A 16,680-nucleotide genomic window follows, 5' to 3' on the forward strand; every position below is an offset into this window, starting at 1 on the left:
TAGCCTTATGGTAGGTGCACGTACACGGTTTGGGTACTCCCGTCTCTTCTGGCACTGGCTCGGACTTGTCGGGCCAGCCGGTGTTTAAGGTCACCCGTGCCATCATAGCCCATAGGGAACCCGCTCTAACATCCTCTGGCTCGGTTCCTGCATGGTTAAACCGGTTCAATCGCGAAATCAGACCGGGTTTAAGAAGCGGGATATTACAACAAGGGCCACACGCCTAGGGAGCATTCTTTTGCCCTTTATTTATTTATTTTGGTTGGGTAAGTGGAGGGAGGTTACAAGAACATGGCTCTCCACAAGCTATGCTTTTCTTGTGGTGTGGTGGAGGATGGGAGTTGGTTCTTCAATCGATTAGGCTAGGCTGGTTTTGGTTTGGCCTAATCAGGCTTCCCCACTTTAGGACCTTGCATCGTGATCGGCCCATTTAAATTATCTATCCTCATGTGCTAAGCATGGTTCTATTTATAAACGGGCAGTAGGGTATTGATCTTTCAATCAGGCTACCAATAATTGGACTAAACGGTCCTTAAACTCTCAAACTTCTCTTTTCAACTTAGGCCCACTAATGATGTCGCTGTTCTTTTGACAAATATAACCCACAAAATTGTGATAAAACCAGAAATCTATGTTGATTGGTTGGACTAGAGCTTGGCACATTTATTAATTGAGCTAGATCGGTTTGAGCTTTAAACAGTTTGATCTACCGAGTTGGGTTTGAAATAGACATCCCTAGTGAAGGTTTCTAAAATCTAGTCTAGATGAAGAATAAGAGATCTCAAACTCAAAACCTCGTGGGGGCTAGGATCTACTACACTAGCGTCAAGCCATCTGGTAAGTTCAATGATGACATGTGGCATCGTCCACGTGTATGGTGGATTTCAGGTTTGCTGGTCTGAAATCTGATTTCCTCAATGAACCGGTTCATTTTATCGACCCAAACCCCCCAAAACCTAAGACGAAGCATAGCAGGTTCCGATTGAGGGTTTGCCGATCCTCTGCTTCTATCTCTTCTTCTTCTTCTTCTTCTCTTCTATTCAGTCATAGTCGATTGTCGATAGTGCCTTCCTCCTCTTAATGGGTGTTGCTTACTGCTCAGTTGTTCCAGGGGCTTCAATGTACTCTGTTTCTCTTTCCTACTTTCTCTTTTGAAGGATTTAGGGTTCGAGTTCCCCAATGGATTTCTCTTCCATACTTATCTTTATTCTCATCTATTTATTTGTAGGATCAGGTGAGCTATTGTAGAATTTTTTTCCTTTTATTTGAATGAAAAGTGAAAAAATAAACTGGTTTTTATCTGTACACTTCATGCATGCTTTCAAAATAGCTTGTTTAATGCTATAACAGCTTCATCGGAGCTAGTGTTAGAGGAAGGGTATACCGTATCAACTGTTCTCGACGGCAACAAAACAACAAATCAACCCATATTCAGTCCTACCCATGGTTTTAAGTATCTCTGATACCGATACGATACCCTCCGATACGTATCTTAAATTTAGCCGACCGATACGATACACATCGATACGATACATGAAATTTTTAAAATCCTTTCGTATCGATATATATCCTACAATACATACCGATATGCATTAATATACCACCAATACACATCGATACGATACAATATGTCTCGATACGACTATGAAAATTATAAAATTGAGGTAAAATGTACGTTTCGGTATGTATTGGTACGTATCAGTGAGTATCGGTATGTATCGATCGGTACGTATCGATATATATTGGCACGTATCGGTGAGTATCGATATATATCGGTACGTATCGGTGAGTATCGATACGTATCGGTGAGTATCGGTATGTACCGATACAGTGCGCTATGGTCATATAATGGCCAAGATGGGTAATTTTTCAGAAAAACACGATTTTTTGAAGGGTTTTTGTTCCAAAGTTGCTGTCAGCCATATTTCTCTCTAACTAAAGTGGAAATCAAGGTTGGGAACAAGGATTTTACATTTATGGGACAACTACAAACCTTGAATTCTTAGTACGATACCCTCAATTTAGTGTTTATGCATAATACATGTTATCAATAGCTTTTTTTAACAAATTCTTTATGCAAAAGTGTTTAAAAAAAATGTTTCCTATCCATTTATGTGTGTATCTTTAGCGTATCTTAGTGTATCTCCGATACGATACGATACTATCCGATACGTATCTTAATTTTAGCCGACCGATACAGCGACCGATACCGATACTTTAATCCTTGGTCCTACCTCGACCTGAAACTAATGATCTTGTCGTTCTCGACTCCTCTTGAAATATCTTTTACACAACCTCTTTTCCTATCTCTCAAGATATTACGTTGCACCCAGTTCATAACTCTGAAGACGCAAATGAACATTTTCTCTACAGATTCTGAACTCATAGGGTTTGGGTCCCAAAAGAACCTGTCATGCTTCGTCTGAAGAAGAAGAAGAAGAAGAAGAAGAGGAGGAGGAGGAGAAGCAGAGGATCGGACCTTAGGTTTTGGTCGACGAAATGAACCGGTTCATTTTAAAAGCCAGATTTCAGATCGACAAACCCTCAATCCACCATACATGTGGACGATGCCACGTGTTAAAATCACACATACACCTCAAATGTAACCATCCCCACTCCACCATACATATCTTATGGTCCAGTTCTAACTTTTTAGAACAAGACAAAATATTATTAAATTTTTTTAAATATTTTTTCACCTGAAAAACGATAAATATAAGGTGCTTTTTAATGATATTTTTTAAATTCTGTCTTTATTTTCAACAAATATTCCAAATTTGCATAAGCGTGATGTGATGGGGTAGAGTAAGAGAGAGAGAGAGAGAGAGAGAGAGAGAGAGAGAGTGTTCTCTCTATTCGCCAATGTTGGTAGGCATCAGCATTCGGTGAAGCTGTGTCGGTTGAAGGTTCTCTCTATTTTTCCTCTTTTAAATCATTTCTCTCTGCATTGATTTGCTGTAGAGATGGAGAAAGAAACTTTAACAGCATCTTCTTCTCCATCTGATGCTCCCTCGGTGGATGCTTGGGTTCATGCTTACCAAAGCTTATTACCTCTGTGGCGGTCTTTTATCGATTCTTCTCAGGTGCTGTTTCTCTCTTTCTCCTGAAACTGATGCAAAAAAAATCTGATTTTAGGGTTTTGTCTATGGTCCTATCGTTTCTGAATTTTTCGTGAATCATTTCTTATTCTTTCGTTGTGGTTATCGTGATTTGGAATTTGATAGAGAATTTTTTTTTGAGTGGCATTTGTTTAATTGTTGTTAATGGATTCATCAAATCTGTTTTCAGTTTTTGAATTTTTTTTTGTGGCTTTCTGGGCAGCCTCCAATCCCTATTTCGATATCTAGAGTAAATCAGGTTGATGCTGCGAGATTGGATGTTGAAATGTCGGGAATGTTAAAAGAGCAGTTGGTTAAGGTCTTCTCTCTGATGAAGGTATATTTTGTCTGTAAGGCCAGGCTCTTTTAGGTTGTTCCTGAACAATTATTGTTATTTATGTGACATTTAATGCTCTTTCCTTTTTATTTTATTTGGATTAGCCAGGATTCTTGTTTCAATATGAACCAGAGCTTGATGCTTTCCTTGAATTTCTCATTTGGCGGTTCTCAATATGGGTGGATAAACCGACTCCTGGGAATGCTCTCATGAATCTCAGGTATAGAGATGAGCGGGCGGCACCTGTGAGAGGAAAAGAAGGTAATATAGTCTGAACATGTCTTGCTTGTTGGAGGAACTTGATAAAAATTGATCCACAGGGTTATGTGATGGTTCTGACATATCTCTGGACAACCCATAAAGACACAAATGCACTCTATTTTAATATTTTGTACTAAAACATGGTATGAAGTTTCACTGTTGTGGGTATATCCTTGGAATGTGGATTAATGGAAGATGATATGTAGCATGCAAATAATGTGTGGTCTGGGATCCAATCCCTTACTAACCAAAAAGAATAAATTTACAGAAAGCGTTACATTTTGTTTGGTTTATCATTTATGTTAGCTTCTGTTCTTTTATCTTTTTGTATTTTGAACTTATTTGATTTCACTTTTTCCCTGAATACATTTCACTCAAATCAGCAGTGCCTTGTCTTAGAAATCTGATTTTAAGATAGTTTTCATATAACTATCAATTTTAATCAAACCTATTTTCTGTTTAGATATGATGAATTATTCCCCATATATATATATTCAATCTCATCAATGTTGAGAAATATGAATAGTTTTTGGTTCTTTTGGAGCGTAGAACTTGTTAAAGATGTAGCTAACATTGTTGCACATTCATGTGCCTATTTTTGTTCTGTTCACTTATTCTGGGAACAATATGGTGATCAGTGTCCAGTATTTTCTATTATAAATTTATAATTTGCTACCTATAATTGGCTTCAAGTGGTTCTGCATTTTCTAATTGATATTGAAATCGAACAATTCAGTAACGTTTGTTTATTCGTGCCTCCCTTTTATTTTCTCCTATGCAGTGAGAACAGGGTTGGAAGGACCTGGGCTCACCATTTCTCAGAAGATATGGTATTGTTTTGCCACTGTTGGTGGTCAGTATATCTGGGCTCGTTTACAGTCTTTTTCTGCTTTCCGTAGATGGGGAGATTCGGGACAGGTTTGGCCTTTATATCTTCATCCAAATGTAGTCAACATTGAAAATTCATCCTTTCTCTTATTGGGCTTTAGACTCTGATTTTCTTTTGTTTATTTAGAGATCCTTGGCACGTCATGCATGGATTTTGATTCAACGAGTGGAGGGATTATATAGAGCTGCCTCCTTTGGCAACTTGCTTATCTTTCTTTACACTGGAAGGTATTTGTTGTGCATCAAAAATTTTCAATGATATTCTTAATTCAAATGTGGTAAAACAATACTTTTCAGTTGTCAATCCTAGAGCATGCATTGTTTTCTCGATTATATGCAGTACTAGCGGAATCTCAACTCAACTCAACTCTTCCTTATCCCAACTAAATGGGGTCGGCTAACCAGCTGAAGTCTATTCTATTATATTCAGAAACTTAGCTTGTGTGAGGAAGATGATGAATATCCATGAAGATTCATGAATGAAAGAAAAATGGTAGACCTCTGATATGTCTCCAGATACGGTCAACAATAGCCGGCCGAAGCACAGTGAAGGTTCACTGAAACATAGCACAAATATACGGGATGAAGGAGCAATTATTTCTAACAGATATTGGGTTGCTTTATATCCCTTTTGGCATCCCCCCCTCCCCTCATGTTGAATAGCATATATTTTTATCCACAAGTATTTTTCTGATCTGTCCATTGCAGTGTTGACAATTACTGACTATGGCACATTCTCAAATAATCTATTAGGTAGATCAGCAATAACGTATTACTAATTTGCCAAGACAAAGTGTGAGTCTTTGGACACTTTTGGTGAGCAAAGTACTTACTGACTTGTACCATTTATTCATGAATACTTAATAATCAGTGTCTTCATAATGCAGGTATAGGAATATCATTGAGCGAGTTCTCAGAGCGAGGCTTGTGTATGGGAGTCCTCATATGAACCGAGCTGTTAGCTTTGAGTACATGAATCGCCAATTAGTGTGGAATGAGTTCTCAGTAAGTTGTTCTCCACTGACTTGGAGAGAGAGAGAGAGAGAGAGAGAGAGAGAGAGAGAGAGAGAGAGAGAGAGGTAAGATCGAATCACAAGTGATCCAATCTCAGGTAGGATCTTTAGTATATTCAATAAATTTCAGATTCAAGAACAAATCAAAAAAATTGAGGAGAGTAAGAAGGAAAGAATTGGGGGGGGGGGGTAGGGGAATGGTTATCTAAGCCTGGGTCTCTCACCCTCAGCTCTCACAGTTGATGAACACAACCTACCTCAGGCAAATATTTGCAAACAACAAGAGAAAATTTCATTTGATTGAATTCGTGTACAATGGTGTAGCCCTTTACAAACTTATATAGAAAACTCAAAACAAACTCAAACACTAAAAGGGAAAGTCCTAACCCACTCTTTAACTAATTGAGAAACCTAAACTGACTAGAAAACAAAAATAACAAAGAAAATAAACTCAAAATAGGAAACCTACTTAGCTTAAGACTTAAGCTATTTTCCACCAAATAAAAAAAACATAATTGGACTCATAATAGGCTCCTCAAAGACACATAAGACTCCAACCTGAGTTGGACTCAAACAAAACAACTAAAGCATATCAAGACTAGGACTCTTACCAACTAATGAAGTAAATCTCGTTTTCCTACTGTCTACTTATATTTTAGGCCTATAAAAGTGGTCTATTACAAACCCAACCAACCCAACCAAGGCTTATTTCCAATAAAATAAGCCCTTTAAGTGACTTATCTGCATCTGGGGGAGGGGGGGTCTTGTCTCCATGCTTTGTCAACCACAATTGAACCTTAATTTGATAATTAAAAAATTGGAGTTGAAAGGGTGGAATATTTGGAATAGGATATGAACCTTTTAGTTCTGCATCAAGTAGTTGGGATGAGACATAGTTGAGCTGTGTTGAGGAACAACTTTATCTAAAAGAAAGCAGCCATATAATACTCCATGGACAAAAGAAAAGATTCAAAGATCTCCTAAGAACAGTCATCACTATGTCAAAGTCTCAGCCTCTCAATGGCAATTGGCAACTAATACGTCTTTATTCTAGCCACCTTGAAAATATCTGGAAAAAGGGCTAGTCATTATCATTAGAGTATTTGAATTTCATCAACAAATATGAAACGCATTTACACATTGTGGCAACTCCTCAATTGTTTGGTGTAATATGGCATGGAAGATTCATAAGTGAAAAAGGGGAAAGTTGCGCCTCCATGTAAAGTTACTCTTTCCACTCGATGCCATAGTATTCTCTGTAACTGCTTCTTGTATTGGTATGCAGGAGATGTTGCTGTTGCTTCTTCCACTCCTCAACTCATCATCCATGAAGAAATTTCTTCTCCCATTTTCGAAGGATAAATTTTCTGGGTCCACTGCAGATGACACAGCTTGTCCTATTTGCCAGGCAAATCCAACTATTCCATTTCTAGCTCTTCCCTGTCAGCATAGGTATATCCTTCTCTAAATTAATGGTTCAGAATTTTTCTAATTGTCCTCTTGGTAAGCTAGTTTCATTTGCATAGTGGGCTTGGTCAGAGCTGTGCCCAAGTCTTGGTTTATGCAGAGTCCCAAATATTCTAGAGGCCCAACCCATGCTCTACTTAGAGCTCAAAGCACATGATGGTTTTTGACAACCATGTGCAAGACTTGCATGCCAACAGTTACACTAGGCTCTGTGGATGCCCACTCTTATTTATTTTATTGAACCAATGAATAATTCAAATCAAGTCTTTGATAGCTGCTGGGGTTTTGACTGAGAATTCAGAAACATCTCATAGGGGTTGTAAATTGGTATCCACTTGCCTCCCCTTTGTCGTGATTCAGATCAGTATGCCAGTTAACAAGCATCTGAGAAATGATTTTTCCCAGAAATCTTGTGCTTAGTTTTTTTTTTTTTTTGGGGGGGGGGGCAAAACAGTGTTTGCTCTGGCCATTGAGGGGCAAATTTGTCTTTACAGTATGATTGAAAATGGGTAGATGCAGTTAGGCGTTGATTTGATCAGTGAGTTGTTGATCGGAGTTGTTGATAGAGTTAGTCAAAGTCTATTTCACTTTCAGGTTAAGATTAGGATTACTTTTGCTTAAATCTATAAAAGAGCATGTACCCAACGATTGGGATGTAGGTTTGGAATGAAATTTTGTTTTGATATTTTCTTCTTCTTCTTCGTCCCATCGTTAGCTTCCCCTTTTCCTGCCTTATTTCTTGTTCCTTACTGTTACTAGTGGATTCTATTTTATTTCCTGCAATTTGTCTTCCTACCGGACAGCAAGGAAGTTGGGAATCACCCTATGAGCAATTGATTGAAGTTCCTGAATTTAAGCTCCAAGAGTGTTCTTGCCGTGAGATCGATTTCAGGTTCTTACCCGGTCTTGCCCCAGTACCACGAGGTTTAGTTGCAGGTTCTGAAACTGTGAAACATCTCAGATTCTGTGTTGCTGAGACTTGCAGGTGCTGAGTTCATAGCAGGCCTGTTGCTGTGATTCATTACCTGAAACCCCAGGTCAAGCCATGGTTTTGCGAGTGAGGATAGCTAATAATCCCAAACAATTCTGTTTACCGCTGGGTTTCTGTTTGTGTCGTGAGGTTGAAGAAGACAACCTTCACTCCGCTCCATGATATAATCTTTATTTCTAACATTTATCTCTAACTCGTTTCCCACTTTTGCCCATCTCTTTATTTCTGACGCTTCCAAGTATGTCCTTGACCATTAAATACTAATCCCTCTTACGTCCTCTCATCTCTACCTATAAATTTAACCCTTAGAAAATTCTGGTTATTACAAGATTGACATTACCTTTTATTATTTTTTTCACTTTTGTTAATTGGGTGGGTGTGGGCCTGTAAGCGATCCGGGTTTTTGGAACACCGGATCTGCATCATAGGCATTAACTACTTCTAGCTTGAACATGATAGATTTTTGTGAGCGACGGTAAAGGTGCTGACATGAGAACCTGTGACAGGGATTACATTTCATAAATCTTGAGAACAAAGTACTCCCTCTATTCCAAATATACTGTTGTTTAAAAGAACCCATTTTTCAAGGTGGTTAATAAAATTTAAGGAGGTTGTTAATTCATCCACCTATTTTAAACCTTGTTTCCAACATAAATCCTGTTAGTTTGGCTTATTTGATAGAGGAAACCAATAAAAGACAAGTTAATACAGTAGATGTGTCGATGAAGAAAAAAAGGGAATTATGGGGAATCCAACAATATCTTATATCCTGATTTCTAAAATGGACAAACATTTTGAGACTGAAAAACATCAAACAGGATTATCTTTGTGAGATGGAGGGAGTATATATTGATGCAGTATCTAGGCATCAGTAGAAATGCTGGGAGAAGAAGAATAGCTTGTGATTTCAGGAACTTCAGAATTCCTAGTTTCTCCAAGAATCCTAGTCCCACTGGGAAATCCTATACCTAATCTATTACAGAGTTCAATTCAAGTAGAGTTCTGTTTTCAGTTTCTTTCCCTATTTTGATTATTTTCATTTGTACCAGTCAAGTTGGATTGGGAATCTGTAAGTCCAGTACTAATATTTTTCCTTTCATTATGCCAAGTCCTAGTTGGTTTAGGAACTCCAAATATAGTTGGAGGGTTTTGACTTGTTTTAAGTCTTTTATTGGTCAATTAAATAGTTAATTTGATAACTAGTTGGTTTAGGATATTTCTAGTTATCTTAGGAGTCATGAATTTGATGAATAAAAGCTGGCCTTTTGCCCCTATTTTTTGTGTGATTCAGAATAGGTTCTCTGAGATGCAACTACCACCTTACTGAGATGCAAAGGGAGGTTGGTGGGATTCCAATCTAGTTCTGAGTTTGATCCATACTCTTCTTCTTTTGTTCTTTAATCTGTACATCAAGACCAAGTAACAAAATATTTCTTTCATTCGTATCAACTACTACTGAATTTGTTGCTAGTTAATGATCTGAAATTGCTAACCTCCTGTTTAAGCTATTCTGGTTCTGATCTGTGCATAGAAACCAGTTTTTCTTCTAAAGTTTCTTGAATCCCTTGAAACTCAACTTTTACCCCGGAATTCATATCAGATTTCACATTAAGCTTTTGGTTTTCTGTTTTAAAGTGCCTTGTGGTTTCAAAATTTCATCTTTCAAATGATCTTAGTTTTCTGTTCAACCCTCATTTTATTCAACTCAGTTTCTTCTTCTATTTTCAAGTTCTGATTTCTGATACAGTATCATACAACTACCTATTTATCATTTCAGACCATTAGTGCTGCTACTTAAATATCTTTGAACTTTCTGTTATCAGTTACTGATCTGGAATTCTGTTTCTAGATCCTATCCCCAGCAGGATTATCCCATGACTTCAGATCTGACCGTCAAATTTGAGTTGGTTTTTGGGGAATTAGTATTCATATTTTTGACCTTCAATCAGAAATTTAATCTATCTGATTTCCTGTTTCCAGTTATCAAAATTCTTTTGAAATCTGTTTTCTAAACCTGTCACTGCGATTCTAGGTTTTTTTTTTTTTTGAACTTAATCATTTAATCAACCAGTTTTAGCACCTACCCTTCTCATTACACTAAATCACAAGTACAATTATCATCTTCTACCAAAAAAAAGTACAAATGTACAACTATCATCTCATCATCTAAATATGTTTGCGTAACCTCTGTATGGCCTCTTGGTTGTTGGCCATTTAGTTGGGAGTCGCTGTGAATGCTCTCGGTTACAGACGTCTGATGGAAAACAAGCCCATATCACTTCTGACAGTAATACAGAGCAATTCTTGATAAAATCGGAGTAATATAGTGAAACTCTGGCACATTTCGGATACCGGTTTTGAGACACTGCATATCTAATGCATTCTGGACTGCTTCATTATGGAAAGTGGTATTTTAGATCTCTTTATTGAAAATTTCATGATATGCCATCAATTTTAATTTCTCATTATTTGAGAAGAAATTCTGCAACCTCTATTTTACTGACAAATGGGGGAAAAATAGGACTGAAATTTTATTCATTTTTTCTTTCACAGGTATTGTTATTACTGCCTTCGAACACAATGTGCCGCTGCTCGTCATTTCGATGTTCTCGATGTAATGAGCCAGTGATGGCCATGCAAAGGCACGATGGCAAGGCTCCCAGTAGTTGACCACATTTAGGGGAACTAGGAAAACAGAAGAAAAAAAGAAGCAAAAATAGTGAAAATTGTCAACACAATGTTGTATTCCTCCTAAGTTGAAAAACTCAATGATGCATAAAAATGGCTGAGGGTTACATTACAATTTAATAAAGCAATTGGAGAAACTTATTCTTTTCATCAGTGGTATTAGTCTACTCGTTGGCAACTTTCAGCAACTCCTCCCAAGTAGTAATTTTTTCTCTTGGTTTGTTTCTCAAACTACCAATGGTCTTCTCATTCAGGTCGATCTTCTCCCAACCACTGAAAGGCACAAATTTGACATTTCGACTGTCCAATAACTGGGCTAGTCCTTCTCTGCCAGGCTTCGGCGTGGTTGAAGGCGTAAGTACTCCCTTTTCTAGGTCCTCAAAGATACTAGCAACCTGCCACACCGGGTGCATTAGCCATACCAGTTAGGTTCATGGACTTGTATATAGCTTGAAGCATAAGAAATATTGCAAAATGCCATTGAACCACTAACGATGCAACTGCAGCACAATAACATGCTTACAGTTTCTTCAGCACAGTAGAGGTTTGTAGCAATGATCCCAGTAGGCCCTCTTTTCAACCAACCGACGACATATAACCCCTGCTCAAATCTGTCAGCTGAATCATTGCTTAGAACTCGCCCTTTGTTATTTGGAACAACACCTAAACGGAGTGAAGGTCAGGCGATATTTGTTACACGGAATTTGAAGAATGGAATGGGTGAAAATTTCCTACTAGTTCCTGGCAGATGCTATTGTCAAAAGGGATAAGCTTTTGATAAGTCAGGGAAGATTGCTTTTGCATACCATTTTTGTAGGACTTAAAGGGTAAAACTGAGCACAAACTTTACATGGGAAAATAGCAAAAAATGGTATAGCAATGATCAATGAGGCTTCCAATTTACCTTTGTGATGATCAAAAGGCAACCCATCAACTGGCACTGATTTGTAACCGATACTTTTCAGCACTAAACTGCATATAGGATAAGAATGCCACATGCCATGCTCTATAAAGGTTAGGAGAATCAATCAACCATATCTTGAATAGCTAATATGAGTGAACATCCACGAGGCAGAATTACCCGCATTCTATGTCTTCAAACTGTCCAGTGCCCACTGCAGACTGTTTTCCAGTGCTACCATTTTCTACAAAATGTAATTAAAATGAAATCTACTCAGTACGTAATTTATGAAGTTCAACAGAAACGAAAAACTGGGGAAAGGGGAGGGGAGGGGGAGGCACCATAAGCACCTTAAAATGAACCAATCAAAACTCAAGAGTAAGGGTGGTTACTGTTCCATTTAAAAACCTATTTACAATAGCAACGTCCATTGACACAACAAACCTTGTAGAATTGTCTTCTCAAAGCGCACACCAGTAACATTTCCATCACTGTTATCTGAGTCTAGAAACCTGTCTGGTCTCCTAAAGAAAATAAAATGGAGTTCCCGCTGACACGAATGAGGATGGGAAGGTTGAGCGGCAGCTGCTTTAGATAGTAATTCATAGACTCGCCTATGGATTCGATTATTCTTCATTTCTTCCTTTAAAATCAGGGATGACATCAGCAAAGAGGAGGATTACACAAGAAAACAAATCATTTTGAGAGAAGACACATTAACTTTGTATACAAATCGTGAAGATATACCTCATCAGCTGGAGATTTAAGTAGATCAGTTTCTTGAATGTGAATATACAAATCTCGAATGCCTGACATGAAGCACGAAACTTTGTGAAAAACACAAACTCTAATCGAAGGATTCATGATAACATGAGTCTTGAGGTTCCAAACTGACACTATCATGAGACAGACCATAAACAAGGACATAAACTATAGGTCACAACTGCATCAGTTGAAAAAATAGTAAGATTAAAGACATCTTAAGCATATATAGTAAAACAATCAAAATTAGATGCTTCATCTTTCCATATAAACTAATTACAACTTTCTAGCTAAAGGTTGGAAATATAACTAAAGAGGGAACTACTTTCTCAATCAAAATCAGCATCTAGGACTAGGAGACCCTAGGCATTGGAAGGGGGAGAAAAAGGCGAAACCAACAAGGCATCCTTCCAGTAAAGGGCGCATAGATGCCTAAGAAACACCTTGACAACCATGCCATTATCTAATACACAGATTCTCAAACTAACCTCCCAGGCCCACACCAAGAAATGTCTTCCATGAGAAAGATGGTGCAAAGAATAATCAAGTGGAATCATGTGATTACAGGAACATAGGGGCTTACCAAGAATTTCACGTAGTTCCTTCGCAGTACAAGCTGCCTGTACTGGTCCACGTCTTCCAACCAAGTACACTTTCCTGTAATCACACCATTAAATAAGAAAGACTGAAGATTAATACAGATCCTATGTGGTGTCTTCCTTGCTGCTACTGAATTCTAGGATAACAAACCTTATAGAGCTCTCCTCCAAAGAGGTTAAAGCATGGTTGGCAATATCAGTTGTCTCCAGTTCTGATGTAGGTTGCAAAAAGATACGGGCAACATCAAGAGCTACGTTACCCTGAAATAAAGAAACTCACCCGTAAATGCATAGTCCTTCCAAAAAAAGCTTACCACTTGTTTCCAAACTTCAAAATTTTATCAACAGCATATCTTGGCAGGAGACAGGTAAGTTAGGGGAAATGTTTCGTGACAATATATAGAATAACAATTCTTCATAAACCAGAAATCAAACCAATGACTGAGTTAAGTATACAAAACACAAGTCATGATGCTGTTATATGTGTGGAAAGCAAAAGGCAGGGAGATAAAACATAAACCATTGCCATATGGGTTTCCTATCAGACCTTTTTTTTCCCTTTCTCTTCCTCCTCTTTTCATTTTATTTATTTATATTTTTTTTGTGGATTGGAGGTGGGGAAGTGCACCCATAACAGGGAGTGAACAGTGTGGCATGATATGAACCTCCTGACATTCAAAAAGTAAATACCATTGCTTATTACTACCAATACGAGAAGAAAGAAGCTCCCTGCTAGCAGGCAAGGAAATACTTAAATATTCAAGTAATGTCCAAGCTTAACCAAAGATGTGCTTTGTATGTTTGACACCCATCTTTGCAGTTTGAGTTGGAATAATCCAGAATGTGCACCTCATCAAATGGCGGAACTTGCTTAAGTACTCAAAATGGCCAAAAATGAATTAAGACCTACGGTGCAAAGTTGCTTAAACTACTTCAATTATAGAAAACTCAGTTACTATTGTGCGGTGTTTGAAATCATAGTCATTCTGAAATTAACTTTTTTGTTCCATTAGGGAAAAAACTTAAAAGTGATTTACCATTCTTTCTGAAATCATTACAACATCATTTCCCTTTATTTCTACTTCAAATAGTTCCAGTGCTGCTACATTCTGACATCATAATTAAGTGTTAATAGTTATGACTTTGCATTGCATTGCTCCAATGAAAAGAAAAGAAAATACCTGACCAAGGATGATTGCTGTATCAGTGCTCTTCAAATCAGGGGCCAGATTGCTATAGTCAGGGTGCCCATTGTACCACCAAACAAATTCTCTGGCCGAGTATATTCCAGATAGATCCTATAAAATACAAAGTAAAAGGTTAAAAAACAGAAGACAAAACAAGAGTAGCAACATCCAACTCACCACTTACAAAATTGCAACCCATTAATTCTGCACCTGGCCCCTCTCAGTGAGCCATTAGAAAAAAAGAATGAAAAAAAAAAATGAAGTAGATGAGGCCAGAGCAGTCAGATCATGCATAATATGACAAAAGAATGCATATTGTAGGAAAAGGGGAACTTACTTCTCCCGGAACACCAAGAGCTCTGTCACTTTCAGAACCATAGGCAAGCACCACCTGCCCATGCACATCCAATATCAGCAAGGGAAAAGATGCTATGTTTCTGATAAAATAATTTCCCAATTGACACATCTAGGGGCGGTACCTTACCACATGATACATCTCACGGAGCTCAGAGAGTGATACAGAACTTCCAAGCGATACATTTCCAAAGAATGAGCACCGCTCGTTCAATGCAACCCGAGAAAACTGATTGATGACAATCTGTTGCAAGTTTTCTGGTAAAACTAAAGTTCAATTAAGAGGATTGCTCACTTAGTTGTAAACTGTAAAGGTTGAAAACCATTGTAACATCAAATGACTACATTCTGTTTTACCTAGAATGTAAAGGGTATTTCTAACTTGTAACATTATTGTTATTATTATTATTATTGTTTTCCAAGTTGAATTCTTCACCTTTGTTTCAGGGTGGTCAGGTGCTACTCCAGAGCGAACTAATCCAAAAGGAGTTGGCAATCGATCAATAATATCAACCTCTGCCCCTTGATGCCCCTTCATCATCTAACAATACAATAGAACAGAAAAAAATTCTTACAAATCCCCAAAACTAAGACAAGTAAACAAGAATCAAAATTTTAAAACAGGCAACAAAGAAACCGATGAAATGACTTTGAATTATCAAGCAAGAAACAGAAAAAGAAAGAAGAAATGAATGAAAGAAGATTAAAATCCCACCTTTTCAGCCGTGTAGAAACCAGCAGGTCCGCTTCCCACTACACAGACGCGGAGTGGATTGGAAGAGAGAGAAGAAAAACTCCGCCACATCCATCTCTTTGCACGGAAAATTGCCATCTTAGTAATGAAAATCCTGAAGAAAATCAGGAAAACGTGAAATTAGGGTTTCGAAAACTCGTGTAAAGAGAGGATCTGGAACGCTGAAATACCTTGTAGTCTCCAATTCCAGGCTTTGGTTCTACCAAAAAAAAAAAAATCCAGTCTTGCAGCCTTCTACAATGGCCGTCAACATTTTTTCAGGACGGCGGAGGGTTTTATTTTTGTATGGGTAATGGGTGGGTATCAATTTTTTAGTTGAAAAAACAAACCCACCGGATCCGGACTCTGGATCCGCTATTTGATTTATAAGTGTTTAGCCCATAGTATGTTCGGAACGGATATGTACAGCAATTAAACGGACTATGCGACAATAATACTTTTAAAAAATATGGCATAATAAAATATGTATGACAATGATACGATGTGTTAATACGGGTGCTCCATAAAAAATCCAGGAATAAACATACGAGCTTATTTTGGTATTAAGAATGAAGTAAAACTGATTGTTCACAGCTGAATTCTAATCTCCCATGCTTTGATAAACAATTAAACTCAATCTAGCTTTCCAATTTGAAAATCCTTTCTCATTATTCTAGATTTACATTCAAAAGCATGTTATCGTGCCTTTTCAATGCTATATCCTTATTCTTAACAATTAATGTCGTTCGTCGTTCGAACACTATGAACATCAGACACATAAGATTCCCCCTCTATTGTCCTTTCTCTAAGGTACCCAATAGTGTTGTTCCTTTCGTTCGTTGTCATCTTAATTAACTACTAATGATACAAAATATGGTTACCAAATTAGAATTGTAAGTACTAACTGAGATCTATTGGTAAATTGGCATCAATTCAAGAACACATCCAAAATAATCATACTACCTTTTTTTTTTTTTTAATTATTATTTCTTTGAATTAGATCCTCTTATACTTCTGCACACCTTTACCCAAAAAAAAAATGTAACTTTTTGAACACAGTTACCGCAAAAAATAGGCTACTGCCGAGACCTGAACATTTCTTCAATTCTTATTGTAAATGAGCTGCAATGGAAGTAAAACAAACTAAAACTAAATTTGATGGTAATATATTTCTATAAACAAAGACCAAAGTAGATTAATGGATGGTGCTGTACGCTGTAATTGTTCTATCATTCAACTGTATCCTGTAATTGTCTATACTCCGTTCCATAACAACCCAGAACCCATTTCAGCTCATCAGAATGATTAGAGAAAGCAATTGAAGTGAGTCTACAATCTGTAATAAAGCTTACTAGAAGATATGAGTTTGACAATTTTGAAGGGGAAAAAATATTTCTATTA

At 37.5% G+C, this 16,680-nt stretch overlaps 2 protein-coding genes across 5 annotated transcripts; one reads left to right on the forward strand and one right to left on the reverse strand.

Moving 5' to 3' along the window:
* Window positions 1-2,795: 2,795 nt before the first annotated feature.
* Window positions 2,796-10,893, forward strand: LOC122067067 (peroxisome biogenesis protein 2-like). Of its 2 annotated transcripts, XM_042630921.1 has the most exons (9): window positions 2,796-3,083; window positions 3,322-3,435; window positions 3,540-3,696; window positions 4,478-4,614; window positions 4,712-4,812; window positions 5,472-5,589; window positions 6,883-7,049; window positions 7,864-7,956; window positions 10,609-10,893. In XM_042630921.1, exons 1-9 carry the CDS (start codon window positions 2,964-2,966, stop codon window positions 10,682-10,684), a joined length of 1,083 nt encoding a protein of 360 aa, XP_042486855.1. In that variant the 5' UTR covers window positions 2,796-2,963; the 3' UTR covers window positions 10,685-10,893. The 2 variants fall into 2 exon arrangements, with proteins under 2 accessions (XP_042486855.1, XP_042486864.1); XM_042630930.1 differs by lacking the exon at window positions 7,864-7,956 and having other exon boundaries at window positions 2,799-3,083.
* On the reverse strand, window positions 10,775-16,673 carry LOC122067048 (NADPH:adrenodoxin oxidoreductase, mitochondrial). Of its 3 annotated transcripts, none has more exons than XM_042630905.1 (14): window positions 16,632-16,673; window positions 15,262-15,394; window positions 14,983-15,087; window positions 14,677-14,790; window positions 14,530-14,583; window positions 14,187-14,303; window positions 13,157-13,266; window positions 12,990-13,063; window positions 12,392-12,453; window positions 12,089-12,287; window positions 11,825-11,888; window positions 11,648-11,715; window positions 11,267-11,406; window positions 10,775-11,138 (listed from the first exon to the last, which is right to left on the reverse strand). In XM_042630905.1, exons 2-14 carry the CDS (start codon window positions 15,376-15,378, stop codon window positions 10,908-10,910), a joined length of 1,455 nt encoding a protein of 484 aa, XP_042486839.1. In that variant the 5' UTR covers window positions 15,379-15,394; window positions 16,632-16,673; the 3' UTR covers window positions 10,775-10,907. The 3 variants fall into 3 exon arrangements, with proteins under 3 accessions (XP_042486839.1, XP_042486831.1, XP_042486847.1); XM_042630897.1 differs by lacking the exon at window positions 16,632-16,673 and adding an exon at window positions 15,471-15,625; XM_042630913.1 differs by lacking the exon at window positions 16,632-16,673 and having other exon boundaries at window positions 14,677-14,804; window positions 15,262-15,291.
* Window positions 16,674-16,680: the final 7 nt, after the last annotated feature.

This window comes from Macadamia integrifolia, chromosome 2 (genome assembly GCF_013358625.1).
Source record: "Macadamia integrifolia cultivar HAES 741 chromosome 2, SCU_Mint_v3, whole genome shotgun sequence".
NCBI classification, from domain to species: Eukaryota; Viridiplantae; Streptophyta; class Magnoliopsida; order Proteales; family Proteaceae; genus Macadamia; species Macadamia integrifolia.